The sequence below is a fragment of the Aspergillus clavatus genome, genomic scaffold, assembly GCF_000002715.2.
Source record: "Aspergillus clavatus NRRL 1 1099423829805 genomic scaffold, whole genome shotgun sequence".
NCBI lineage: Eukaryota > Fungi > Ascomycota > Eurotiomycetes > Eurotiales > Aspergillaceae > Aspergillus > Aspergillus clavatus.
This window is the reverse complement of record NW_001517094.1, coordinates 141,327-165,925: the sequence shown is the minus strand read 5'-3', so window position 1 is coordinate 165,925 and position 24,599 is coordinate 141,327. Positions and strand designations below refer to the sequence as shown.

General features: G+C 50.4%; 12 protein-coding genes across 12 annotated transcripts, besides 4 other annotated features; 7 read left to right on the top strand and 5 right to left on the bottom strand.

Annotated features, from left to right (window-relative positions):
• Positions 1 to 891: 891 nt before the first annotated feature.
• ACLA_018540 (ADP-ribosylation factor family protein) lies at positions 892 to 1,702 on the bottom strand (the record flags this gene model as incomplete). Its single annotated transcript, XM_001268575.1, has 2 exons — positions 892 to 1,592; positions 1,654 to 1,702. The coding sequence occupies 2 exons, from the start codon at positions 1,700 to 1,702 to the stop codon at positions 892 to 894; spliced, it is 750 nt and encodes a 249-aa protein (XP_001268576.1).
• An 841-nt stretch (positions 1,703 to 2,543) lies between these two features.
• ACLA_018530 (uncharacterized protein) lies at positions 2,544 to 4,278 on the top strand (the record flags this gene model as incomplete). Its single annotated transcript, XM_001268574.1, has 2 exons — positions 2,544 to 2,628; positions 2,783 to 4,278. The coding sequence occupies 2 exons, from the start codon at positions 2,544 to 2,546 to the stop codon at positions 4,276 to 4,278; spliced, it is 1,581 nt and encodes a 526-aa protein (XP_001268575.1).
• Positions 4,279 to 4,494: 216 nt separating this feature from the next.
• On the bottom strand, positions 4,495 to 5,661 carry ACLA_018520 (mRNA splicing protein PRP18; the record flags this gene model as incomplete). Its single annotated transcript, XM_001268573.1, has 2 exons — positions 4,495 to 4,687; positions 4,742 to 5,661. The coding sequence occupies 2 exons, from the start codon at positions 5,659 to 5,661 to the stop codon at positions 4,495 to 4,497; spliced, it is 1,113 nt and encodes a 370-aa protein (XP_001268574.1).
• Positions 5,662 to 5,991: 330 nt separating this feature from the next.
• ACLA_018510 (SAP18 family protein) lies at positions 5,992 to 6,801 on the top strand (the record flags this gene model as incomplete). Its single annotated transcript, XM_001268572.1, has 1 exon — positions 5,992 to 6,801. The coding sequence occupies one exon, from the start codon at positions 5,992 to 5,994 to the stop codon at positions 6,799 to 6,801; it is 810 nt and encodes a 269-aa protein (XP_001268573.1).
• Positions 6,802 to 7,265: 464 nt separating this feature from the next.
• Positions 7,266 to 7,737, bottom strand: ACLA_018500 (uncharacterized protein; the record flags this gene model as incomplete). The annotated part of the gene is made up of 4 exons (XM_001268571.1): positions 7,266 to 7,319; positions 7,386 to 7,501; positions 7,622 to 7,657; positions 7,719 to 7,737. 4 exons carry the CDS (start codon positions 7,735 to 7,737, stop codon positions 7,266 to 7,268), a joined length of 225 nt encoding a protein of 74 aa, XP_001268572.1.
• Positions 7,738 to 8,399: 662 nt separating this feature from the next.
• On the top strand, positions 8,400 to 9,306 carry ACLA_018490 (glutathione S-transferase; the record flags this gene model as incomplete). Its single annotated transcript, XM_001268570.1, has 3 exons — positions 8,400 to 8,440; positions 8,493 to 8,872; positions 8,957 to 9,306. The coding sequence occupies 3 exons, from the start codon at positions 8,400 to 8,402 to the stop codon at positions 9,304 to 9,306; spliced, it is 771 nt and encodes a 256-aa protein (XP_001268571.1).
• A 144-nt stretch (positions 9,307 to 9,450) lies between these two features.
• Positions 9,451 to 10,690, bottom strand: ACLA_018480 (2-hydroxyacid dehydrogenase; the record flags this gene model as incomplete). The annotated part of the gene is made up of 2 exons (XM_001268569.1): positions 9,451 to 9,484; positions 9,651 to 10,690. 2 exons carry the CDS (start codon positions 10,688 to 10,690, stop codon positions 9,451 to 9,453), a joined length of 1,074 nt encoding a protein of 357 aa, XP_001268570.1.
• A 1,848-nt stretch (positions 10,691 to 12,538) lies between these two features.
• ACLA_018470 (uncharacterized protein) lies at positions 12,539 to 12,886 on the top strand (the record flags this gene model as incomplete). The annotated part of the gene is made up of 1 exon (XM_001268568.1): positions 12,539 to 12,886. One exon carries the CDS (start codon positions 12,539 to 12,541, stop codon positions 12,884 to 12,886), a length of 348 nt encoding a protein of 115 aa, XP_001268569.1.
• Positions 12,887 to 13,477: 591 nt separating this feature from the next.
• ACLA_018460 (uncharacterized protein) lies at positions 13,478 to 15,138 on the top strand (the record flags this gene model as incomplete). The annotated part of the gene is made up of 4 exons (XM_001268567.1): positions 13,478 to 13,636; positions 13,699 to 14,406; positions 14,488 to 14,745; positions 14,845 to 15,138. 4 exons carry the CDS (start codon positions 13,478 to 13,480, stop codon positions 15,136 to 15,138), a joined length of 1,419 nt encoding a protein of 472 aa, XP_001268568.1.
• Positions 15,139 to 15,753: 615 nt separating this feature from the next.
• Positions 15,754 to 15,785: a microsatellite.
• Positions 15,786 to 16,164: 379 nt separating this feature from the next.
• ACLA_018450 (uncharacterized protein) lies at positions 16,165 to 16,911 on the top strand (the record flags this gene model as incomplete). Its single annotated transcript, XM_001268566.1, has 1 exon — positions 16,165 to 16,911. The coding sequence occupies one exon, from the start codon at positions 16,165 to 16,167 to the stop codon at positions 16,909 to 16,911; it is 747 nt and encodes a 248-aa protein (XP_001268567.1).
• A 2,232-nt stretch (positions 16,912 to 19,143) lies between these two features.
• Positions 19,144 to 19,171: a microsatellite.
• Positions 19,172 to 20,304: 1,133 nt separating this feature from the next.
• Positions 20,305 to 20,330: a microsatellite.
• Positions 20,331 to 22,308: 1,978 nt separating this feature from the next.
• Positions 22,309 to 22,335: a microsatellite.
• Positions 22,336 to 22,373: 38 nt separating this feature from the next.
• ACLA_018440 (FYVE zinc finger domain-containing protein) lies at positions 22,374 to 23,450 on the top strand (the record flags this gene model as incomplete). The annotated part of the gene is made up of 2 exons (XM_001268565.1): positions 22,374 to 22,802; positions 23,001 to 23,450. The coding sequence occupies 2 exons, from the start codon at positions 22,374 to 22,376 to the stop codon at positions 23,448 to 23,450; spliced, it is 879 nt and encodes a 292-aa protein (XP_001268566.1).
• Positions 23,451 to 23,883: 433 nt separating this feature from the next.
• ACLA_018430 (GNAT family N-acetyltransferase) lies at positions 23,884 to 24,552 on the bottom strand (the record flags this gene model as incomplete). The annotated part of the gene is made up of 1 exon (XM_001268564.1): positions 23,884 to 24,552. The coding sequence occupies one exon, from the start codon at positions 24,550 to 24,552 to the stop codon at positions 23,884 to 23,886; it is 669 nt and encodes a 222-aa protein (XP_001268565.1).
• Positions 24,553 to 24,599: the final 47 nt, after the last annotated feature.

The following is a 24,599-nucleotide window of genomic DNA, read 5'->3' as shown; positions in this document are numbered from 1 at the left end:
GAGATGCTCGGTTGATTTAGAAGGAAGAAAGAGGTCTTATGTCTTTTGATTCTCTGGTCAGTACGGATAGGTTCTACCAAACAAGGACCTAGTAGCAGCTGTCAAGGCCTTCATACTGCTGTTCTGTGTGAAGAAAGTTGTCACGTCCAACTTTGGCGAAGAACCTCGAGTGACCGAAGACAAGACATGACGTCAAGCTGATAGGGGTGACTTCATGTTCATATCATGCCTTCTGCTATTGCCGTCTCTTGAGAAATCACATTTCAGTCACTCTGTTGCTGAGCTCTTCCTTGACTGATACAGGCACATCAAGAAGTGTCCGGGCGTATGTTACATCGCAACCTCCCGGACTGACGTAAAAGTTCTTGCCCAGCTCATCTCATCAGGCATAGGAAGTGGAGAATGTTGGATATCAAACCGCATTCAGGCTAGAGCGTTATGATAACCTGTCTGTGCAGATGCCACGGATTCCCTGGTCGCGCTCATGAATTCTCAATGTATCGTGGTGAAGGGGTTGTTTGGGCTGATGGTTCTGCGGGATGAAGCATGCCAATCCGCGGTCCCCAGATGCCTATCACATATAATTTACCGAGGATTGACTTGGCGGATGATGAAGCGAAGTGCACAAGGCAAGTAATTGTAATATGTGATATTTCTTGCTGCTCTTCGATCAGCATGCATGGATAAATCAGATAGACACAAATGATCTAGGTATCTCGGTAGTATGATACAACTCCTAGCGCCGGACTTTAACAAATCAGTCAAGAAGGAAATTATATCAATGATCGAGTGACAAGAACCAGAGGCATATCGGTTCATGCGACCCGTCCTCACCATCGTGTAGTCAAGCAGCAATTGCCTGCCATCGAGAATGGCGGTATGCATTGACGCTTATTTCATAATAGGAGGTCTGCCCTCTTTGTTCCATCGCACTCGACTCTGGACCCATTCGACTGCCTCTCGCACTCCAGAGCCCAACAGCGCACTGACCGGCAGTACACGGCTGTCACGCACCCCGCCTCCCGATTCGCCCTCGAAGACCTTGCGTACAAGCCCTTCCTTGATGCGCACTACTTCGACACAATCTTCGCGATCCTGCTTGTTTGCCAGCACCAGAATAGGCACCCCAGCCACATCGGCGTTCTGCAGCACCGATTCGAGGACCCGACGACACTCATCCAGCCGCCCGAACTCGCTCCCCGGGGCGTTGATCCCCGCCATTTCCTCGGTGACGGCGTCACTGCCGGCTGCCGATGAGTTTGGCAATGCGCTCGGGCGCCGGTTCGAGGGGAGCCGGGTGATATCCGGGTCCTGTCCGACGTCCGTACTATCGACGACGAAGATGATGGCGTGGCAGCTTGAGTAGTAGCTCTGCCAGAGGTTGCGCATTGATATCTGGCCCCCCACATCCCAGATCTTCAAGTACATGTCCGGCAGCGAGATGGTGGCGACGTTCTGGCCCACTGTCGGCACTGTCTTGCCTGGGTTGGGGGCAGGAGCGCCATCAGCACGGGGGAGATATAGGGCCTTGATTTGCGACAGAAGGGTGGTTTTCCCGGCGTTGTCTAGCCCGAGAAGGAGAACGGAGTATTCTGTGGTTGATTAGTTAATCGCTTCTTGCGTATCCGCGGGAGACTGGCATAGCATCCTCACCCTCCTTGCTGGTGGCGTAGAGATACAGCGACTTGGCCAGGTGGTACATGGTTGCGGTCGGAGGACCTGCGGAGGCCAGACCGACTCCGGAGAACGCAGGTCTTCTATTACGGGATCAAGAGAAGGGTAAACGAATGGACGGTAAGAGCTTCATGGCAGCGCGAACTATCCAACTCCCGTATCTCTGTTCAGATCATCCCATTCCTTGTTCGTTCCAGTCCTTCATTCCCCTCCTTCTAAACGGCGATCCAAGAAGGCGTAGCATCACGCGTCACCTGTGTCTCAATCCGGTACTGAGGGCATAGGGATACACGCATATTGGCCCTATACCCTAACTACCGCATCGGGAACCATCCCTCGGTCTTATCGCGGACTTTACAGTCCTCATGATGACCTGTACTCTGTACTCTGTAGATATCGGTTGGCGCCGAGTGGCTATGTTTAACCTACGCAGCGCAGGGATCTGCTTGTTCATGCATCATCATAGAAGTGCGTCGATTACCTTGATGTTCCCTTAGAAAAGGACATCTACGCAAGGCAGCCAACGCTCTCTACCTGGACCAAAAACAAGGCCAAGTGATCACTGCTCGTATCTGGACGCCACTTCGGTGATCGCGATCCTCGTCCTCCGGTTTCTTCAAGGAAGTTACGAACATCGCTAAGCTCAGGTTGTTTTGTCAGCCAACGCCCCGTGGATGGCCTTAGGTTGCCCCTCCCCGGTTCTAAAACTCTCCGTCATGTAATCACTACTAATCAACAAATTATTCCCTTGTCCTCTTCTCAATCAATGGCCTTATGGTCGCTTCTCCTTCGTCTGAAGGTAGTCAACAGGCCTACTGTTTCTTCAGGGCCTCTGTGGCTGTAACCATCGCGAAACTGTCATCCATCGCATGTCTCTTACAGAATGCCCCGCGCTGAATGGGCGGTCCGGGGCAAGCAAGCGCTCTCCAATGGAAACTGACACTATCATTATCGGTATGTCGCCATTCTCTGGGGGAATGCAGCATTTTTTCGCCAATGGTGTACGGGGCCGTGTTGACGTTTAAAACCGCGGGTTGAATAGGGAACGGGCCATCGGCTATGATCCTGTCCTTTATACTTCATGGTCATCATCCGTACTATTCCATAGAGCCTCCGCACCCCGACCCTCTTCTCCATGCGAAACTGAAGAGCAAATCGGATCTGCTCGATGTGGATGTTGGCGCTCTCACCGAGCATTTCTGTGCATCCCGCTTGTCGTACTCGACTCAAGCTCTCCCAGTAAACGTCCTACTCGATACACTGGTGCGACCGAGCATTGACGTAGATGAGGGAGAAGGCGAGACCAGAATTCAATGGCGGCACGATCCTGAAAAGGCTGTCCCACACATGGTGTTCGGCAATGCACCAAAGCCTGGAGGACAATGGACAGACAATCTGGTCTCTGCCAGCTGGGATATCCAAACTTTGAGCTATGCGTCTATGCTCTCCTTACCAGGATATTCCTTCGCCGAGCACTATCGCAAGGTTGCCGGCAAGGATCTTCCCGCATACACACGCCCAACCAGGCGCGAGATTACAGATTATTTCTGTGCTTATCCCACAGTTGCGGGTATAGACGATGCGTTCCGCAACAATGAGACGCTGGCTGGCATCAGAAGGACCCCAAATGGGTTCTTCATCGCCTCACACAATATTCACTGCAAGCATCTCGTCTTAGCGAGTGGGATCTTCTCCGAGGTGCTGCAGCCTCTCCCGATGCTCCAGCCCTTGAGATCTCTTGAGCCAACCCCAGATATTCCGCTTCTTGTTATAGGTTCCGGCTTCTCGGCTGCGGATATCATCATATCTGCACCAGCTGACCAAAAAGTACTTCACGTTTTCAAATGGGACCCGGAAGTGCGACCGTCCCCTCTTCGTGGCTGTCATCAACATGCGTATCCTGAATATGCCGGTGTGTATCGATTGATGAAACGAGCGACAATTGCTGCAGAGCCGTCCACAGAAAAGCGCCCAGCGAAACCAAAGCGTTCAACGTCATCCCCTTTCCTCGAAAGCCGTAACTGGGATCTAGTCTACGAGGGACTTCCCAATGCAGATGTTGTCGCAGTGGACATGCAGTCTGAATATGCACTGGTGACTTTCCAACTAGCGGATGGAACCACCACAACACGACCTGTTCGTGGGCTGGTATATGCAACGGGTCGTCGTGGGAGCCTTGGCTACTTGGATAAACCTCTTTTATCGGAAGTTCTTGGAGCCTCCGACGAAGCTGAAGTAACTCCTATCATATCAGGAAAGACATTGCGCGCTAAGGCTCTTGAAGATCTGGAGGTTGCTCAAGGTGTCTTCATCATTGGTAGTCTGACTGGCGATTCCCTTATTCGATTTGCTTACGGCAGTTGTGTGCAGACAGCAGGTCGGTTGATCAGAGCATATACCGGAAATGAAAAGACCGATGTCAGGACGCCAAGCACATCAAGGCCACAGAGCTCATCTTTACGGGTGATGAATGGCGTGGAAGGTCATGAAATCTATCAGAATGGTGACCTACATCACCAGTTCGAGAGGAAGGAGTCAAAGTCTAAAGCATCCCGATCTATTCTGGATGGCCTATGGAGCTCCTTCATGAGCTTTTGGAGATGATGAAACGATAGGCTATTATGTACAAACGCTTAGACTTAGACATGCCTGAGGCTCCGTGTCAGGAGACTTTGTATATGACCGGCGGCATCTTGATTGAGCAGGCTGCGATAACTGGCATTTATAAAACTATGATATCGCCATCGCATTCACTTAGAAGTATAACAGAGGCGGGTAAAGAGAACAGCACTGGGTATTATCATTATCATTATTACAGGCTCAGCCCATGATTTGCAGCTGATCATCTGGAGGCCACCGAGTCTGAGCATAGCTCAGACAACGCTTGATACTTTGCAGGAACTTGCGAGTCATTTCATCGCTCAGAATATGCGCCTGCTGATCGCTCTGGTGCAACTTCTCTCGAGCCGAGCGCTCGTGAATACCAACCATGGTCACGCCAATAGGCCAGGCTCTGGAGGAAATTGTTAGATCTTAAAGTTCAATTATCAGATGTGAGGTGACTTACGCCTTTCCAATGCTCACGCGTAGATAAGCGTCGTTAGCATCCACGTATCTCCGCAACTGGGCCTTGTGTACGATCTCCATGATGGGTTCCAATAGATTGTCGTCCAAATCGTTCTTTTCGAACTTGCGAAACAGCGGTTTGAGGTTCTCCCTCGATTGGACCATTGCATTGTAGGCCTGGCGACCGGTGAGGCTCTGCTTTACCGATATATCGCGTTTCGACAGGGCATACTCCCACTCAGACAGCACCATGTTGAAGTAGGAGCCCAGTTGTCGAAACAGAAACTTGCGACCCTCTGCGTCTTTAGGCAGAGTCGTGGGAATCTTCATATCCACCTCCGGTACAGGCTCCAGAGTCGTGGGGATAGGCCCGTTCGTAATCTTCGGCTGGGGAGTCTGCGAACGACGCACAAGACGACGGTATCGGCGCAGACGGGCGACATGGTTCTCTCCGAAGTAGCAGATAGGCTCCTTGAGGTCGCGGAGCTTCTGATTGAGTTCCTCGTCGGGGATATCCTCCTCCTCGCCCGAGGTCTTTCCATCCTTGTCGCCGGGGGGCGGTAGTTCAGGCAAACCAAGTCTCTTCCGCCGCTCGCGTTCCTTTGCGAACTCTTCCTCCTCTCGTTTCTTCTTTGATTCCTCGGCTAGTCGTCGTTTCTTCTCCTCCCGCTCACGCCGCCGATCTGCCTCTTCCTCCTCGTGCTTGCGTTTCTGGGCCTGGCGCTCCTCTCGCTCGCGCTGTAACCGCTCCTGTTCCTCACTGTAGGCGGCGATTCTGGCAGCTTCTAGATCCGCACGACGGACGTATTTCTTCTCCGGAGCCTTGGTGAGTTCTTTTTGTTCTGATGCTGATGATGAACTGGGCACGGCAGGACTTTTCGCCTTGGAAATTTCCTTGGCCATCAAAGATGCGAAATCCATGATTGAATTTTGCGACGGCTGAATGAAGCCGGTAGCACTCTCTCAGGCCAAGATATGAGTTACTGACGGATTTCCAAGGTGTGAGAGAAGTTAGGAAAGGGTAGGGAAAGATGTTAAGGTGTGGCGGTGGTGGAAGCGGCCAAACTCCGCAATTGAGCTTCCTTCCTGGCGGCGGAGAGCTCAGTAACAAACCAACACTTGACATCCACCATCGGCCTGACCTGCAGCCACTGCTTTGCGGACACCGATATAGAGATTTTTGAGCCTCAAAATTTTATTGTCGAAGCTATTGACGTCATCGAGAACTCGTTTTCTCAGTCTTAAGACATCATGGCGCATCGAGATGCGTCCAAACCCCAGATTGACCGTCAAGCTACAACGCCCTTCCACCTGAAACTCTTCTACCGACTGAACGCTTTCCACTCACTATCCGACTTTGCAGTCTCATCCTCCTCTTCCTATGGTGGCCCTACCAGCGGCCCCAATGCCATCAGAACGCGTTCCCCACCCCCCACACAGCGACTGCCATCACACCTCGAGATCTACACCTGGCAGTCCTGCACGTTACGAGAACTGACCCAGCTCCTCACCTCGGCTTTACCATCTCTTCTCCCTGACCCGGCTGTTGGGACTCGCATATGCTTCCGGTTGATCTACCCCGACACCAAGGGTGCGGCGACCATTGGCGGGGACGCAAGAGGCCGATATCTGAGCAAGGACATGGGCAGTGTGGTCGTGGGGCCGAAAGACGGTCCCTATCGAGGAGAGAATGAAGATGAGCGCGCGAAGAGTACGGGGGCAGGGCCCCGGGGCGCTCTCCGGTTCCAGGGTAACGATGCCGACAAGACGCTCCAGGACATGCGATTCGTTATTGGGGATTATGTGGACTGCGCGATCCTTCCGCCGCTCGAGGATGGCTCCGTTGCACCGCCGCTGATTACTGGTCGCGGACCGGTGGGCGGTACTATTGGAGGAGGCATGAGAGCGTTCCGGGACAATGGGTTTGGACGACCTGGTCGTGGTGGGAGGTTGGATCGGGCCATTCCCGCGGGTGATTGGAGACGTGGGGAGAAGCTTCCAGATGGAGGAGGACGCAGTTACGGTGGAGGACCTGGAAGAAGAGGCTGGGCGCCGTATTAGGCGGTGCCTTGCGATGTACTTTTATTGATTTCGGAGTTCGGGCAGGGAATCAGTTGAGGACGGAGATTTGAGGGATACTCTCTACAATTGATACCAAAAAAAATGAGCCAACAATGTCGTTCCAATGCGGTCCATCGTTCCTGCCCACTCTAGTTTGATTGAGGGCCACTGAGCTGCGCATATGTAGAGCGAATCAACCAAAAAATGGCCTATTCGCTCGCTGTTCGCCGGGAACTCGCCAACCTTTGGCTAAGATCTGGGATTCACAAAGAGTTGCAAAGCATCTGAGATAATAGAATCGGTAAACATGAAAGAAACTTGATGCGGTATTCTAATAATAGGTACACGTCCAACGGGCGGGTGTCAGCCCCCAGTCTCATACCCGCCGTTTTTCACAATCGAAGCTTGCAGCAACACAATGGCAAAGAATCACCCCTCAACAGCATCTCGGACAAAGGCACTGCTTAGTATTCAAGAATGGAATCCTCCCTCCTCTTTCCGCGGAACTCGTACTTGCCCTGTTCGGTCCAAAGTCAGTACCATTCCAGATGATCGCGGTCCGGAAGCTTTCGGGAAAAACGTACGTCGGTCTTGTATGCGATGTAGCCCAATGTGCCAGGGATCACGGCCATGTAGATGAACGAGAGCCAGGCATGGCGCGGGGTCCACCGGAAGTACTTGTACCGGTTGGCGTTGAGCTCTGCAGGGTGTTAGTTATCACTTCAGCGGGAACAAAACCGGCGACCGATCATCGATGCACTGAAACAGCGTATTCGGGCCATATCGTCGAGCAGTCGGAGGATGGGACGGAGGGATGTACCGTAGTATTTCTGAAGAGCCGGGTCAAGGATCAAAGCTGCGTGCCAATTGATCAGTCAAAGTTTAGAATCTTCAGTGGCAGAGCTTGGGGTACTCACACTTGCTGGGACCGGCCATGGTTGCGATGCTATCACTCTCTAACAAGGCCGAGGATACTCATCCGCTTGTGGCGATGATATGATCACCTTGAAGTTCAAGTGGAGGTCACATGATCCAGATGCTGAGTCAGGTAGCTCACTATTGCTGCCTGAGATCGCTGGCCGCGGTTTCAGGCATCTCTCCGCCCCAGCAGCATTCAGCGTGCCAACAATTCCTGGTAAACATTTTTATCGCTCAACGCCCGTCAGAAAATAGCCCAATCCTCGATATTGATGCATCAACGGCTACTGGCTAGACTATCCCATTGACTCATGTAAGCAGGATGAATTGATGAAGTGCTGACCGGCGTGACCTCGGCCATACCCTCAAATCGAGCAATCAGATCCACTCAAATCCCAATGACGCAGACTTTCACGGCGAGTTCCTGAAATCGGACAATGGATTCATCCGAGGCTGTGCTCCAACTTTTGATTGTTAAATCAGGCGATCAGTCTGGGACCAGTATGATTTTGAGACAAGCCGTGAGTCGAAAACTAGCGGATGCTGTCCTGTGATATATCATAGCTTAGATAGATATCTACCCCTAAGCCGTCACATCAACTTCTTCAGCGCCAGAACTCCTAATCGGCTTCTCACTTACTGAGAACCTACTGTTATTCTACAAAGGCCTGTATTCAAACATGACAGACGCAAATCAAGGTGCTAAGATCATACTCTACTGGTATGTATGTTCCCATTGCCAAATCCCAGGACCTCGTAACTAACGAGAGCAGGCTAGAGGAGTCCCGTGCACAGCGCATCCTCTGGCTCCTCGAAGAACTCAATCTATCCTATGAGCTCAAGACCTTCAAGCGCGGAAGCGACAGGCTCGCCCCCGCTGAGCTGAAGGAGATCCATCCCCTTGGCAAATCGCCCCTCCTCAGCATCGAGACTCCCAATGCCCCTAAACCACTGGTGCTGGCCGAGTCCGGGTTGATTATGGAGTATCTGTGCGATCATTTCGGGGGTGACAAGCTTGTTCCCCAGCGGTATGCTGTTGGTAAAGAAGGACAAACTGGTGGAGAGACCGAGGAGTGGATGCGGTACCGTTACTACATGCATTACACGGAGGGCAGCTTTATGCAATATCTGGTTCTGCAGTTGGTCATGGATGGTGAGTTTCTTTTCTTTATCTTTTTGTCTTATCAAGATTATGGTTGGTTATATGCAGTGGTGACTCGAACTAACATCAATGCAGGCATCAAAAACGCCCCCGTTCCGTTCTTCGTCAAGCCCTTGACGAACATGGTGGCCTCCAAAGTGGAGCAGGCGCTTGTCACGCCGAATTTGACTTCACACTTCAAATTCCTAGAAGACCAGTTGAAGACAGCGCCTGGAGGCGGCTCTTACCTTTGCGGCAAAGAACTGACCGCGGCTGATATCATGTTTTGCTTTCCCGTCATCGCGGCAATGATCAAGTTGCCTTATCTCCGATCTCAGTACCCGGTTCTAGCGGAATACGTGGATAAGATGCAGGAATTGGAAGGCTATAAGCGGGCTGTTGCCAAGGTTGAGGAAGTGGAAGGGTCGTTCACAGCTTATTCCTGAATATCAAATATTTGACTTATGCAGTCCATGGGAAGGTGTTTGACATTCCCTTACTGAGATCATGGCATGTATATGTCTAATTCACTCGCCGTAATTGGCATTCGGGCAGATCTCAAAGATATGAACAGCGTTTGCCCACAGTTTCTATGATGATGCTTCTGTGCCTTCAGGGATTTTTCTGCGAGTCAACATACTCCGAGTCCCATCAAAATACCATTCCCTTTCAGTTCGCGATTTCGGTCCCGTTCCGAACTGAGCAGATAATACTGCATAAGACCTATGAACGATGGATTGAACGACACCCCAAAAAAATGGATTACTAGCATATGGCATGACTTCCTCACAAACGAACAGGTTCCTTATCCACCGGAACTAATAAGTGACCCTCGCGTACCAATGAGTTCTTGCAGGTCCGCTTCAGCGTAAAATCCTCCAGATTCCCCAGCGTGACTCCAGCAATCTCACTAAGAGCCTCTTCTGTGAAGAAGGCCTGGTGACCGCAAACCAGCACATTTGGAAAGGTCATCAGTCGCATCAAGGTGTCATCATGGATGATTTCGCCGGAATGGTCATTGTAGAACAGCGAGCCCTCCTCCTCATAGACGTCCAGCGCCAAGCCACCCAGCTGGCCAGCTTTCAGCGCCCGGATCGCCGCGCGTGTGTTGATCAGGCCGCCACGGGAGGTATTCACCAATAGTGCACCCCTCTTCATCTGCGCCAGCGTCTCGTCGTTGATGACATGCCGCGTCCCCTCGGTAAGCGGACAGTGCAGACTCACCACATCGCTCTGCGCAAGTAGCGCGCGCAACTCGACATATTCGCCGTAGGCACGGAACTCGCCGCCGCCATACGGATCGTACGCGAGCAGCTTGCACCCGAAGCCGTGGAAGATCTTGGCCAGCGCCAGTCCAATGCGGCCCACGCCGATGATTCCGACGGTCTTCCCGTGCAGCGTGTGGCCCAGGAAGCCCTCGAGGTTGAAGTTACCCTCACGCACGCGGTTGTATGCGCGGTGCGTCTTGCGATTGAGCGTCTGGATGAGCGCCACAGCGAACTCGGCCACCGCTTCGGGTGAGTATGATGGGACATTGGCGACGAAGAAGCCCAGCTCTTCGGCGACTTGCAGGTCGACGTTATTGAATCCGGCGCAGCGCAGAAGAATGGCGCGGATGCCAAAGGCGTACAGCTCCTTCAGAACGGCAGCGTCCAGTGTGTCGTTCACAAAGACACAGACAGCATCGGCATTCTTGGCGAGGGACACAGTCTCAGAGGATAAGGCGAAGGAATGGTAGGTGATTTCGCAGAACGAGGCATAGTCATTCTCCAGAGCCTTATCGAGGAAGACCTTGTCGTAAGATTTGGCGCTAAAGACTGCGAGCTTCATTCTGTCCGTCCTGGAGCCCTGTCTCTTCAGTTCAAGTTGATTCGTATTTGTTCTGTTGTGTTAATAAGTTCAGCCGCGGGGTAGAAGACTAAATACCAAGCTGCTAGACCGATGACGTGTTTGTTTTTGTCCCTAACCTCCCTCAACGGTCGATGATGACTTCTTTTTTTTCCCCCACACGGCATACATGAGACTCTCATTTTAACGTTCCTAAGCACGAACTCTCCTCTATTATCGATGCTCATACAGGAATCCACAGTCGCACTCCACCCTAAAGTACCTTCTGCAGTCCCTCTATTCTTGATTGGCATGTGCTACAGGCTTTGAAGTAGCAGTGTACTTTCCTAAATCAATCCATCGTTTCTCTTTTGTTGTTACTACGCCCATTATCCGGGTTTGTATCTCAAACATCACACACAGTTGGTAAGCTAGGCTTGGAACCGCTACGTTCCTGATACATGCAGTTTCCAATCCCTCAGAGGAAGGTCTCATCTATGACCGTGACTACCGTATCACCAGATTCTGATCTGTACGATCTGTCACACCGGACCAAAACCTGGGGTTTCAAGGATGATTTTGCCCGTGAAGCGGATCAACGCCGGAGAACTGCCGCGCCACGCTCCAGCTCAGTTCCAAGGAACGAAGCGGGAAACAGTGGTATAGAGAGGGCAAGACGCTTCGCGCCATGGTCCTTTCACCTGTCTCGTCCCCTTGAGGACGAAGAGCGTGCGAGAGGCACGTTCAAGAAGCAGCATTATGAGGTTTGTCTGGTCCGTTTTATAGCTCTGTCTGACCTTGCTTAATTCTTTTTGCAAAATCACTGTAGAATCCTGTCCCAGAGGTATCTCACTTGCGAGTACCAATTGCTCGCAGTCATATATCGAAGAACGCAGTAGAACAACTGCTCACTTTGGTCGTTGACGAAACATTAACCCCTCAATCTACGTATCCAGGAGACTGGACACTGCACTGGATGTATGATATATGTGATGTATCTCCTCAGTGATCATCGCTTGCCCTGACAAATGATGATACAGGCATATTCAACATGATCGGGGTATTGAATTTACCACCTTTATGGTAAGATCCCTTCTTACTGCTGAATGCAAATCCCTCTGAAGCACGTTTTTGTAGGAGAAGGCGTTACCGACACTCAAATTCCCTCTTATTGCTAGAAACTTGGTCAAAGAATGGATGCTCGACTTCTATACATCAGACGCCCAAAAAGTCCACGGTGGAAAAACATTGGATTCATGCTTCCATAGTCAGAGAATAACTTCGAGAAAAGGGCGATCCATAGTGTGCACATTCTTTGCGGTGCCTTATCTGCTGTTCAGTGAGAGCTCTCGCTATGTCGTTAACAAGAGAAGTAATGCAGATTTCCATCCGATCCGAGGATTGATCCAGTCGGCATATCGAGCCGATTCTCTCTTCATCCGTGAACAGTCACAGGTGGTCCAGAAGGTGGTGGAACCAGAAGGGAAAGGTCTCGTTTATGTACCACAGCTCTGGTGTCTAATAGTTGGAGGTTGTATTTTCTGCCCGAGATCACATCTCTACTTCCCCGAAGTGTCATCTAATAGTCTCGCAGAACATTTGATTACCTGTAGTCCAGGTCAGCTCCACACTCACCCCCAATCTTCGATCGTTCCTATGCCTCTGGAAAAAAGCCCGGCAATCATACGTTTAAGCAATGACAGTCTCAGTACTTTTCATGTCTGCGCGCAAGAGTGTCCAACCTGGTTTGTAAGTGTTCGCTCGCAACTGCGCTAATTCTCCTCTAAATAAGTTGATGGTGTTAAGTATCATTAGGAGTTCCTTCTTCGAGTACATTACATTTACTCATCCATGCTGAAGGAACATGTTGATGCCGAGCAGGCTGTTTTTCTGCTTGCTGACAAGGGCACGGCGCTGGATGCTCAGTCTTGGCCTGCCCTCATGAAGCAAACCAGAGGCCACGGTGACTACATAGATGTCAAGGTCGTACTGAAAGAAAGGTCTAATGTTCGTGATAAGTTGAACGCCATGTATTCTGGAAAGGATAAATATTTTGCTCAGCCGTGGGATTCAACATGGATCAAAGCTCCTAAGAGGGCCTCCATTGTTGATGTTCTGAATGCTTACAACTTACCGTGGGAAACGGATGAGGTCAATATGAACCCAATTCTTGTTCGATTTGATGGCTCATTTTTTTAGGAGGATCCATCGAAGATATGTTTTAAAGGGCGGGATGACGACTTCCTACAAGTTCTATTCGAGCATGCTCGAAGGCTCCGGAGCGAGGGGAATGCATTCGGAAACTTGGCCGACGACGACATGTGCGATATACGCTCGGTCCATCGTTTCAACCGTAAATCCTCTTGTCAATGGCCGGGATGCTTTCATAGTAGTATACTACCGCGGAGGAAAGCTGTGAACATTCAACCGTGGGCTCCGGATTCTTCCTTTCTAGAAGATATCGTCAGCGAAGATGAACAAGAAGTTGAAGTACCTACGCCAGGGCAAGCTACGCCGCGATCTGATTCAGATACACAGTGCTGTCGGTCATCCTCGGGAAAGCCAGTTCTTCCTTACTTTTCGTGGCCATTAGCCCCTCAGCTTCCAAGTCTAGACGGCCACCAGCAAGTGCCTGATACACACCAAGAGTTCTATCGCAAAACAGAATCTACTTGGTATACCCCAATCTCCCTCGCAAGGTACCTAAATGATAAACTTGACTGCGAGGATACGAAGTGGGCAGACCTTCCAAGGGCCACAAAGGAACAACTCGAGAGTCTAAAGAGCAAGATGCTCTATGGAACGACAGCTGAAGATTATGATGCAGAGGACCATCCGGAAATCGAACTATGCTCATCCGTGTCTCAGTTGATACATCACTATCTACCGGAAAACATGGAATGTGTGCTCAAAGACAAAATCTATGGAGCGCTACATGCCATTCTGGAGGTAAGTTTCTGTATAAATCAAAGACTGATCATTTCTCCGCAACGATCTGACGCTTGAAACAGGATTGTCAGGCAAGCCCTGATGTCAAGATAGATGAAATGCCGCTATTCAATAAGACTGTTTCCAAGCTCCTCGACTTGTCGAATAGCATTCGCATTGGGATGCATGGCGCAGAGGACCGTGTTCCCCTACTTGAATCCCACATGGACTCCTTAGAGGAGCTGTGCTATGCAATTAGCGGCATGCATTCCTTCTTACAAGACGCTGTTAGAGATAAGGATTACTCATCAGGGTCTACTGCCAGCGCTCCTGTTTCCCTATCCAGTGACCCGGCACCTACAACCGTATTGTCGGATGATGGTCTAAGCACAGGTTCTGACGGTTCGAGGAGCAGCGTTGCTGACTTGGAAGGTGGTGGCAAAAGTGTTTCTTCTAGATCTAGTCATGACTTGACCCATTCAGACCCAGAGCAATGGAGTGAATTTGACAAAGGCAAGGGTTGGCCGGATCTCGAAGAGGAAGAGCGTCATAGGAACATCGTTTTGAAAGATTTCCAGAAGGTTGAGAGATGCTTGAAGCTCTGCAAACTATCAATCATCTGCCTTTTGGGGGAGACAAAGCCTCTTCTTGGATATGATGATTATCTCGCCGTCCGTCCAACTCGAATTGCCTCTTCAATACTGGAGCATGCATCTCGGGGATTGCGTGACCCGAGTACTGAGATACCTATGCGCCTTGATCAAGTCTACCAGGACTATCATTCTCAGCTGGTACGTGGAGCAATTCGCTATTTCTTTTCCTTTTCCTCCATCCGGCGCTGCTCAGTCGCTTACAGTTTGTTCGCAAAACAGAGCTTGAAAGTCCGCGACAAGCCTTCTCGGGCCTTGCTTGTTGAGCTTGACCTTTTCGAGGAAGAGCTAGATAGCATCCTCAAAATAATCCAAAAGCAACAACGTAGGATGGAAGAGTTTATGTCCTTGGCCAGGGAGATCGAACAATCCTCGCCGCGAGACTCCGTGCATGTACTCCAAAACGCGCTCCGTGATCTCGATGAGAAGAAGGCGATGTACCAAGAATTGAATTCCAGCATTGAGAAGCTTAGAAGAAGGGTATGTCCGACTAGAAGTCCTCTTTCATCGTGTCCTTACAATACAAAACAATCATCTCAAGCTCCATTGATCTGACTCCCATCTACAAAATCATAATAGGTTGTACGACAAATCGATCTGCGACAAGACAACAACAGCAAAGCCATCCTGGTGTTTACCATTGTGACCCTCATATTCCTGCCAATGTCGTTCATCACCAGCTATTTTGGTATGAACACAGTCGATATCCGGGATATGGACCTCGGGCAGTCGGTCTTCTGGGCTGTTGCTGCGCCTTTCACAACCTTGACTGTTGGGGTTTGCATGTTGATTGCCTATCAGGGCGATCGGCTGCGTGAGGCTGTCATTCAGGCTTTGGTTGGGAGTCAGAAAGGAAGGGGGGCTCTTCGGTGATTGGAGTTTCTATATAATGAGAGGTGGTCTTCGCGATATATATGTGGATAAGCTAGGGCCATACGACTCTTTGAACATGACTTCATGAGTAACTATATATTCCAAGTTAGACCAGATCCTTCTACATCTGTGAGAAAAAAAGATGCGAATGGTAAGTCAGGCTATCAGATATACCTCAAAAGCTGGCTGATGATAGTGGTGGACACAGAAAACTCAGCTATTACTATCTCAGCGCAGCAGAAAAGTGACCTAGGTAGTATATATATCATATGCTGCTGTTCCATGCAAGCCACAGCTTGCAATCAACACAACTCAGAGACGTGGATGCTATCAACCTCAACATATATAAAAGAACCTCACGGTCGTCAAAACAAAGAACTGGATAAATGTTTGCCTCCTCCCGTTACTATTGTCTCGGAATCACTAGTTCCAGATCCATAATCTAGAATATCAAACTTGCAAGCATTTTACGCTGTCCATGCCGATGAGCTGGCCTATATATACCTACCAGAATGCCTATTCTTTCCCACGGAAGCTCTCCACCATTTCCTATCTCTCACTCGTCTTTATATATATGTCAATATCTAATGACTATCCCCAGGAGCGAATATCAATACCCGAAGCCTGGTACCCGAAGCCTGATACCCAGGAACTAAGCCTCAAAGAACCTCAATGCCCATCTGGTAGATCTATGCACCCAATCTGACTTCCGGTCCGTCGGCCATGCTGCATAAACCCGGTTTAACTTCCTAGGCTCTTCAGCGGACATCGTGTTGGTTATATATTGCGGGGTTTGGACTACGAAGTATATATGGGCAATGGGATGGCCGTTAGCAGAAGCAGTGAGGAGTTTGAGCCTTGTTCTGTTGTGGTCTGTGGAAGAAGGGGACGTTACTTTCTACTGCGTGAGATATAGTACTGATGTTGGTGTCGTGGGGAGAGATATGGAATACCATAACCAGGGGAACGGGGCTCGTGGGAAGAATACTGCGTGCGCTGGCATGTTCACGGAAGGGTTGGTTGGGTATGAAGCTGGACTGCCTGAGAGCTCCAGTGACGTTGGCGCCTATAGGTACCGCCAGAGCCAAAGCGGAAGAGAAGCAGGAAGCAAGGACAACCGGCTCGAGACAGCAGCCCAGAGTCCCAGGCTCGGTTGCCCGACTCGAGCAGACCTATCGAGCGAATCCCAGCACATGGCTAGGGAGACGCTCGAGGTGTCTCTCCAACTATCGCTGTGCTTTTGACGAACGATTTTTGATCGTGCCTATTCACAATCGCAATTCAAGCTTCAACACTGATGATGGTGAGGTGTCTTCTGTCGAAATCGCCGATCAGGAGTCGGGATCCGAAGGTTCTCCCGATGTGGCTGTCGTCGTCCCGCCCCCTTCGGGGGTCCTTACTCGGTCTAAGTCCAATCGTATAGCGTCCGCTAGTTCTCCTTTGATGTCCGGGGCCCTTAATACCCCGAGTGCGGCCCGCGTTTCGTATCAGACGCCATCGAAGTTGCCCACTAGTCTCCGGTCGTCGATGACTCCCTCCTCGAATCGCCTTCGTCGTCACCAGTTCAATGGTGTGCTCGTTCCCTGGCCAGTAAATCGGACACCGGCCTCCTCCAACGCACCCTCTCGACGAGGGATGGCCAACGAAGACATAACAGCGAACCAGAATCGACAACAGCACGCCCCTGATCGAAGAACGAAGATAGTGATAGTGCTCGATAACGAAGCAAAGACGATACGAAGGGAAATCGGCAGCAGTGAAGACGACGCGTAAGAGTGAAGAGACAACAACGCGGGCGAAGAAAGGAAGAAGTGAGAGGGGGGTCGACGAAAACCCAAATCAAAACAATGAACTCGTGATCGTTTGCCTCAGGCAAAGACTACGCGCCAAACCCCCACAACAAAACAGGTTCTTTGTTCGCAAACATCGAAAATATAAAAATCCTTTGGAGAGAGATTCTACGAGAAGCGCGATGCGTGGTCTGATACATGTAACCAAAGACGACGCATGGCATGACTGCAGCAGATGTTGGGAGCCGCCAAGGACAGACTGGTCTACTGTTGTTGGTGGTTGGTTTTCCCGTGGTTCTTGCGGACGTCTTTTGGGGTATCTATCCGTGGATGTCTTTTGTCAGTAGTTCCCGGTGGGACGTGCCACCGTCATCCCAGACGGGGGAGACCTGGAGACCTGGAGACTCGAGGACTGGATATCTGTTGTAGTGGCGTAGGTCAGGATCTTGACGCCTCGAAGGATGAGGGTGAAGACTGCATGTCGAGACAGCTTCGAGCATGTCTCCTCCCAATAATGGTGGTGTGGTATTCAGGATCCATGGGCTGTCACGCACGCACGCGAAGCGAAGTCCAGTCTCAAATCGAAGCACCAGACGCTGGCTGAGCGCAGGTTGATAACGTGAGGCCGTCCTTGGTATTATCATGAATCTGTAGAATCGAAAAGAATATCAGATTGTTGATTGAATGAATTCGCTGGCGCATCGCTATCGCATGATTTCAGCCAGGTGGCTGCAGACCCACTGATGTGCCAAAGCTTCATCAGCTGGTGGTGGCAAATGACAAATTGCCCCTGGTGCGGTTTGATAATAGTGACGTTGTTTTTGCCGTGGGATTGCCATCTGCCGCGGCCTGGATTTCAGGTGAAGACTGAAGACACAGACTTGGCGTACGCCGAGGGCAGAGTGATACTCGTGGTAGGTTGGCGCACAGTACTCAACGTGTACTATATCCTACCCCAGAAGTCATCCAGTGGCCAAATTGAGGAGTTTCAACCGCCACAGTCACGGAGCCAGCGTTTGTTTTCGTTGGTATCTACTCGTGTCTACCCCGTGATCCGTACCGAGGCTATCGACCACATCCAGAGCCACGAAGAATCCTCGACCGACCGTTGGAGCTTAGATGCAACAATTCACGAAGCTCTAGTGGCCGGTGGTTTTCAGACGAAGTAAACAAACAATCGGCAGTCCCGGAACCCCCGGGTCCAAACTCCCAAACTCGAGTCCATTTCCTTCGCATCCACCGTCCCAAAGCCCTAGGACGATAGATTTACGGTTCAACTTTCGATAGTGTGCTCGTCTCCAATATTCGACTATCTCTGGGTCCCTGGGACACGCGGTAAGTCAATAAGAACCGATAAACGCGGTTCCTCATTTCCGCGGAGTCGACACCGCTCTTAAGTTCCCAAGGTAACGTGGCTCAACCTGGAGGGAAAGTTCTAGGATTCTAGGGCGATTCTGTAGAATTGCCACTTTGGGGATGGATCCACGAGATAGCTTCATAGATTCATAGGCCAAGGGAGAAGTGAACCACGGGTCAGACGCATGAGCCACTTTGGTCTTTGGGAAGTGAAGGACGAGGTGGATAAATGTTGAGTCTTTTAGCGGGTGATCTCTGTAGGAGATTGGATCATTGGAGGCCCAAGCATTGTGCACTATGTATCTGTACTCCGTAGTGTAGAGGAGGTGAACAAGCGGACATCTCGAGAAGTAGGACAGATGCATCAATTCAACTCAGAGTCTAAATAGATATTTGTATAGAGTATGAGCATGTGACTGCGCAGGTTACTGTTTCCTGTTTCATATAGAGATGAGTGTCTCTGTTGTCTTATTATTCTCAACGGCTGCACTTTGTAACTTGATCGAGGTCAATCAGACAGATGTCTCGACTTGGTATCAGATCGTCGTCCACTGGAACTCTTCAACTCATCTCGAATCCCACCCGAGCGGCCAATTGATTTGGCAATATGGAAACAGGAGAAGTCGAAACCACCCGTCTTGACCAGCCACTTCACTTGTGTCTGCATGGACTCCTCTATCTGGAATAGAAGGACTCGGCAATTCACAGATTAGATCCCTACGGAGGAGTGATTACCAATGCCAGCAACCGCCATGGCTTCTAGGACGCGTCTGGACCAGCCTGGAAGGGGAATGCAGATGCAAGTCAAGACTCAAGCTTGAATAACCTGCATACTGTAGTGTACAAGTAGTGTTAACTCTTATTAGTATTATTATTATTATTATTATAGTATATTATAGAGTGGACTGCACGGTGTACATGTTGTAGATAGTAGATACACTGTAAGGTGAGCTGTAGCGGCTGTACGGTGAGCAGAATGTAGGTAGTAGTCGTGGACATACACAGTACAGTACTAGTCTCTATCTACTAACCTAGTGAGTGCGTAGATAGTAGATAGTAGATACTAGATACTGGGTGGCCCGCTTTAAACTTTGGTAGATTGAAGAGGTGTCGACTGTCGACGGCAACACTAATCAACATCGGGCCTAGTGGTAGCAGCAGACAGGCGGGTCTCTCCAATCTGTTACATAATTTCAAAGGTGTTTGCCCAAGTCGATGGAGCATATGGAATTTCCGGAGAGCGCGCGGTTCGGGGTCTGTCCGGTGCAGGGACGGGGGCACTGACCAATGGCAACGTGTGGAAAGCTATTGGGCCAATCACTGTTTTGCGATAACAGCAGTCAGAGCACCTCCAATCCTAAGGCGACGCCAAGAGCCCCACTCAGCCCTCCCTTCTTTCCCGTTGCGCGCCATGAAGGATTATTATTGGTCAGGTAGGTAGTATCATTCTATCTCCTCGGTCGTGCCCAATAGGCAAGGTAGCAGTCCATCGTAGCCTCGTAGGAATGGGATCTGAGCTCGTGACCAGTCAGTCCCCGAACCGTTTGCCCGGTGATTGGCAACTGGTGGTGATAAGGATTCTTGTCATATGTACCTAGTCTACTCCGTATAGTGGTAGACTAACTCCTAGTAAGGTAGAGATTTGGATGGAATCATCTCATCGTCATGGTTGCACTTCAAAGACTATCTACATTCTACATACTGTAACTACAAGCTGAGATACTACTGAAAGATCAATGGAGTGATGAACTACTCCAGACTGCCCTGGTCATGAAGTTTGACACTGGCCACTGTGGGTCGTAAGTCGCGTGTGGAACTCCATCCGATGGCCCCCCCAGCCATCCAATCATAGACATCCGTATTCGGATTAGTCCTATGGAAGCTGGGTCTTTCAGGTTCCATCAACTATTCATGGACATGGGATCCATAAAAGTTGAATCCATGGACCAGAGGCATAGGTAAACTCACGTCGAGGTCAATGGTGGCGGACTGGCGGTTAGCTTGGAGATGGGATGGAATGTCATCATCATCATTATCATCATCATCTTCTTCTCCTCCAAAAACAGTATGAGATCCTCCAATTCAGCCTCGTTACAGTGGAGAAACCGATGGAATCAAGATTGACTCAAAGGCTTAAAGGGGTAAGAAGTCATGCTCTCCTCTCCGTTTTACTATTGCCACTGGGAGGGGAGGTTGGAGAAACTACTTACAGACCCGAATAATCATTGACATACCGAGGACTCTCTCTCGGACAGGAGAGCCTGAGAGCTGGGAGCCTGGGAGCCTGAAAGGATGGGCAAGAAACAAGCGGTCAACCGGGTCAGCAATTCAACATGAATGTCAACTGTGAAACTCTACCTCAAAGTAAACTAGTAGGTACATTCTATCTACACCGTACTCCGTAGGATACGATCACGATCTCAATATAAATACATAGTATGTCAGAGAGAAATCAAGAGGGCATGTCGACCGCCAGTTAGCCAGCTTGCCGGTTCGTATGGAGTAACCCCTAGACCAGTTGGTACTTGGTGCTGATCCTGGAGGGGACCGGCAGAATGTCGCATCCCGTCTTTTGTCTCTTGCCAGTTGCAACGGGATTATTACGGTGACTGGGTACGGGATCGTTAGTTCCCCTTCCTATTATTGGGATGAAACACGATGGAGTATCTAACTATCTAAACTATCTATCTTAATACTGGTCCGTAGACCGTACAGACTACAGAGTACAGAGTAGAAAGACAAGATCATTTCTGAGACTTTTTGATATTAATTGCAATTAGATTGGTCTGTCCCCTTCAGCACGCCCCCAGGATCAGCCATGGAGCAGACCTCGGTAAACGACCGTTCTCGATCGAGTTCGGTTCTGCTATAGGTACGGATTACTGTATCCTGTAATAATGAACCAAATACTACCTAGTGAAAGAGACAATCTATTGTCTTCAAGATCAGGATGCCGTGATATCAGAGACTAATCATTTCTCTAGGTACCTTAGTCCTTCCCAACATTCGGAAGATATCAATCTTCTAGCACCAGTCAGCGTGTGTGTTGGCTGCACTTCGATGCCGTCATGATTATTCCCGTCCAAGAAACGGTCGAAGACTATTTCCGCGGTTTCGAAGATCTCGAATGATAATACAGAGTAGCCGTGTTTCAATCCTACCGATGCTAAGGTAGTGTGAAGATTGAAAGATCCATTGATCATTATTAATATTAATTTATTATTCTTAACCACTACTCCGTACTGTACAGTGTAGTCCGTAGATATTCCTCCGTAACCAACAGAGACTCGCTTTGAACGATCTGCTCCATCGGGGGGGGGGTTCCACTTTGGGAGTGTTTTCTTCGGGACTTTCTAGCCTCAAACTTAACTGACTTAGTGTCTCCTCCCAGATGGCAAAAAAAAAAAAAACCCAGTTCCACTCCCAGTCCCAGACACTTCTCCGGCTCTTCTCTTGGCCTTTTGCCATGTTCCCGGAGACCCAGTAATAATAGTCGACCTAGTAGTAGACAGTACCTAGACAGCTAGACTACTTGTACTCGGCCTCACCCAGTTATCATATCCCAAATCTCATATTATTATCGCCTCAGTCTTCTTATCTCCCTTCCAGATTCCTAGAAACAGAAACATCCAACAAGGTGCATCATTTGATACACCTTGCTTACTTCTTGCCACACATCTATCACATATATCTTCCACATCTTTAAGAGATTCAAAAGGGACTGTGCTTATCTTTGCATATCCTCCCCTTCCTGTTGATACAGACAAGACCTGCAGACATCATAATCCACCGCTACTACTACCACTACCGCTTGCATATATACCATCATCCCGTCCCCTTCCCACCCTACCCTTCTCATCTGGCCTGGTTGCGATGCTTGGCTGTTGCTACATTCATCTTACTTCACTCGCAACAACCATTCACAATCCTTAAAGCCAGCCCAGCTTGTATTCACTCTCCTCTCAAATAAGTAGCTTGTATCTATCTACTTGTGATCTTCTCTCTTCTACCAACTTTCTTCATACTCTCTCTCTCGCTCTCTCTCTCTCTCCAACTTTACGATTTATCTTACGACGATCACTCTTCCAAATGGCCACTCACGTTGTTACTACCACCAGTGTTTCTCCTGTCCCTTCCAATCAAATCTCCCTCTACGGTCATCCTTCTCCCGTCAATTCGGCCACTACCAGTCCTGCCAACAATTCCCCTACTTCTTCTCAACCCCAGAATCTTCCCTTGCAGAGCCGTCAGTTGCGCCCTCTCAAGGGTCCTCTGTACGTTCCAGCGGCGTTGCGGCCCACCGAACGTCCCCAGAGGTCCTCTCCTCCCACTCCCCCGCGCAGTGTGCATGGGTCTTTGGACAGCCTGAACGACGAAGAACCTATGGAACCGGTGTCCCGTCGCTCCACCTTGGAGAGCAACTTCAGCAACAGCATCAGCAAGATGGCTGAGGATGAATGGATGAAGAACGAGTCCCTCGGCGAAGTGACTGGGCTGCCCACAAGAGAGCACTGGAAGGTTAGTAGTTACTTCTTTATATTTTTATTTTTCGTTTAGTCGCGGGCGGAGGTGGCATATATAACACGCGCGATGGCGCAAGAGCGCTTGGGAATGTCGCATGAGCTCGTCATCACATTTCATGGCGTGATCGGCCACCCTCTTCGACCAAACCATCTCTCCTCTCCGTCAGTCATCACTAACATTCTCTTCTTTCAGGCGGACGCTGCATCTCCCAACTGTGATTCTCCCACCTGCCGCTCTTCTTTCGGCCTCTTTCTCCGCCGTCATCACTGCCGCCATTGTGGTCATGTCTTCTGCTCGTCTCACACCCCCCATATGGTGCCTCTGGACCAGGCCGCTCGCTTCCATCCTGACGGTGTCCCCTCGCGTGCCTGCGATCTCTGCTGGAGCGCCTATCAACGCTGGGAGGAGTCTCGCTCCGAGCGCCTGAACAAGATCCAGAGCGTCCTCAATGCTCAGCAAGACACCCCTGCTTCCACTGACAATGTCACCATCGCCGCCACCGCTAACTCCATCCCGACGCCTGAGACCTTCGATTCTTCCCAGCAAGAGGATGTTGTGAATGGCCCACTCAATCCCCTCCGTACCCACAGCACCGAGATTGCTGCAAGCGTCCCCCGGGGCTGGAACTGGAGCACATTTTAAATCTCACGCATCGACGTCTCTCTTCTGAGCACTTTTGCCTTTTGAGCATATGCCATCTCGGGTTCATATCTAGAATCATCGTTTCTAATCTTTCAGCGAGGTCTTTGACCTACACATTTCCGGTCATTTGCGCGGAGTACTGGTTTGATTCGGGTCACCTTTTTGTTTTCCAACTCTTCACCTTCTTCACCATCGTTACCTTACCCCATAATGCTTCGCGCGCATAGACAACGGGGCTTTGTCATTTCGATTTCTTCAGACCTAGGATACCCCGTCACAGCTCTTTTCCGAGCGACGATTTGTTTATTTGATCTTATGGTTCACGGCGCTTACGAATGAATGGCGTGCTTATGTTATTAGCAGGCATAGACGGGTTTTTTCACAATCAATCAATCAATTCAATATCCTTAAATCCAATTCACCTCCCTCGTAGTTACTCTAGCTCAATCCTCCTCCACATCCCAACATGCTCAATCCCCTCCTCATCCCACCTTCCGAGCGCGTCATCCGTCTCAAACCCAAACCGCGCATACATCTTTTCCCCCTGCACCTGCGCATGCACCAGCACCAACCCCGTCCACACCAGCGCCTCCCCACCACTCTCCCCACAAACCCGGCCATACGCCTCCTGGATCTCCGCCGCATGCGACCGCGCCCACCCCAGCGCCGCCTCCACCAGAACCCTCCCCAGTCCGAGCCCCCGATACCCCTTCAGCACCGCCACCCGCGTCAACTTGACACACGGCTCGTGCGCAAAGTCGTACCTCGGGAACTGTGTCGCGTCGATCTCGGCCTGCGTGAGGAGCTCGTGCGGCGGCTGCGGCGGCGGGACGAGCCGAATTGTTGCCACGGGCGTTGAAGTGTCGGCGGCGGAGTCGGCAGTAGGAGCGTAGACCACCCAGTGCCAGGTGCGGGCGTCGTCGGCGTCGATCTCGTCGTCGGCGGAGCAGTGCTGTTCCTCGATGAAGACTTTGCGGCGGATAGTGAGGGCATCGGTGAGGAGGGGCGGGTTCGAGGGGGGCTGGGGGTTGGAGGCTGTCGGGAGGATGAGGGTTGTTGCTGGCGGGGGGTGGAGGGATATTTTGAAGTTCTTGGACGTCATTGCTGTATATGGTAGGATTGCAATTGTGAAGGTCCTGGAGTTGTCTA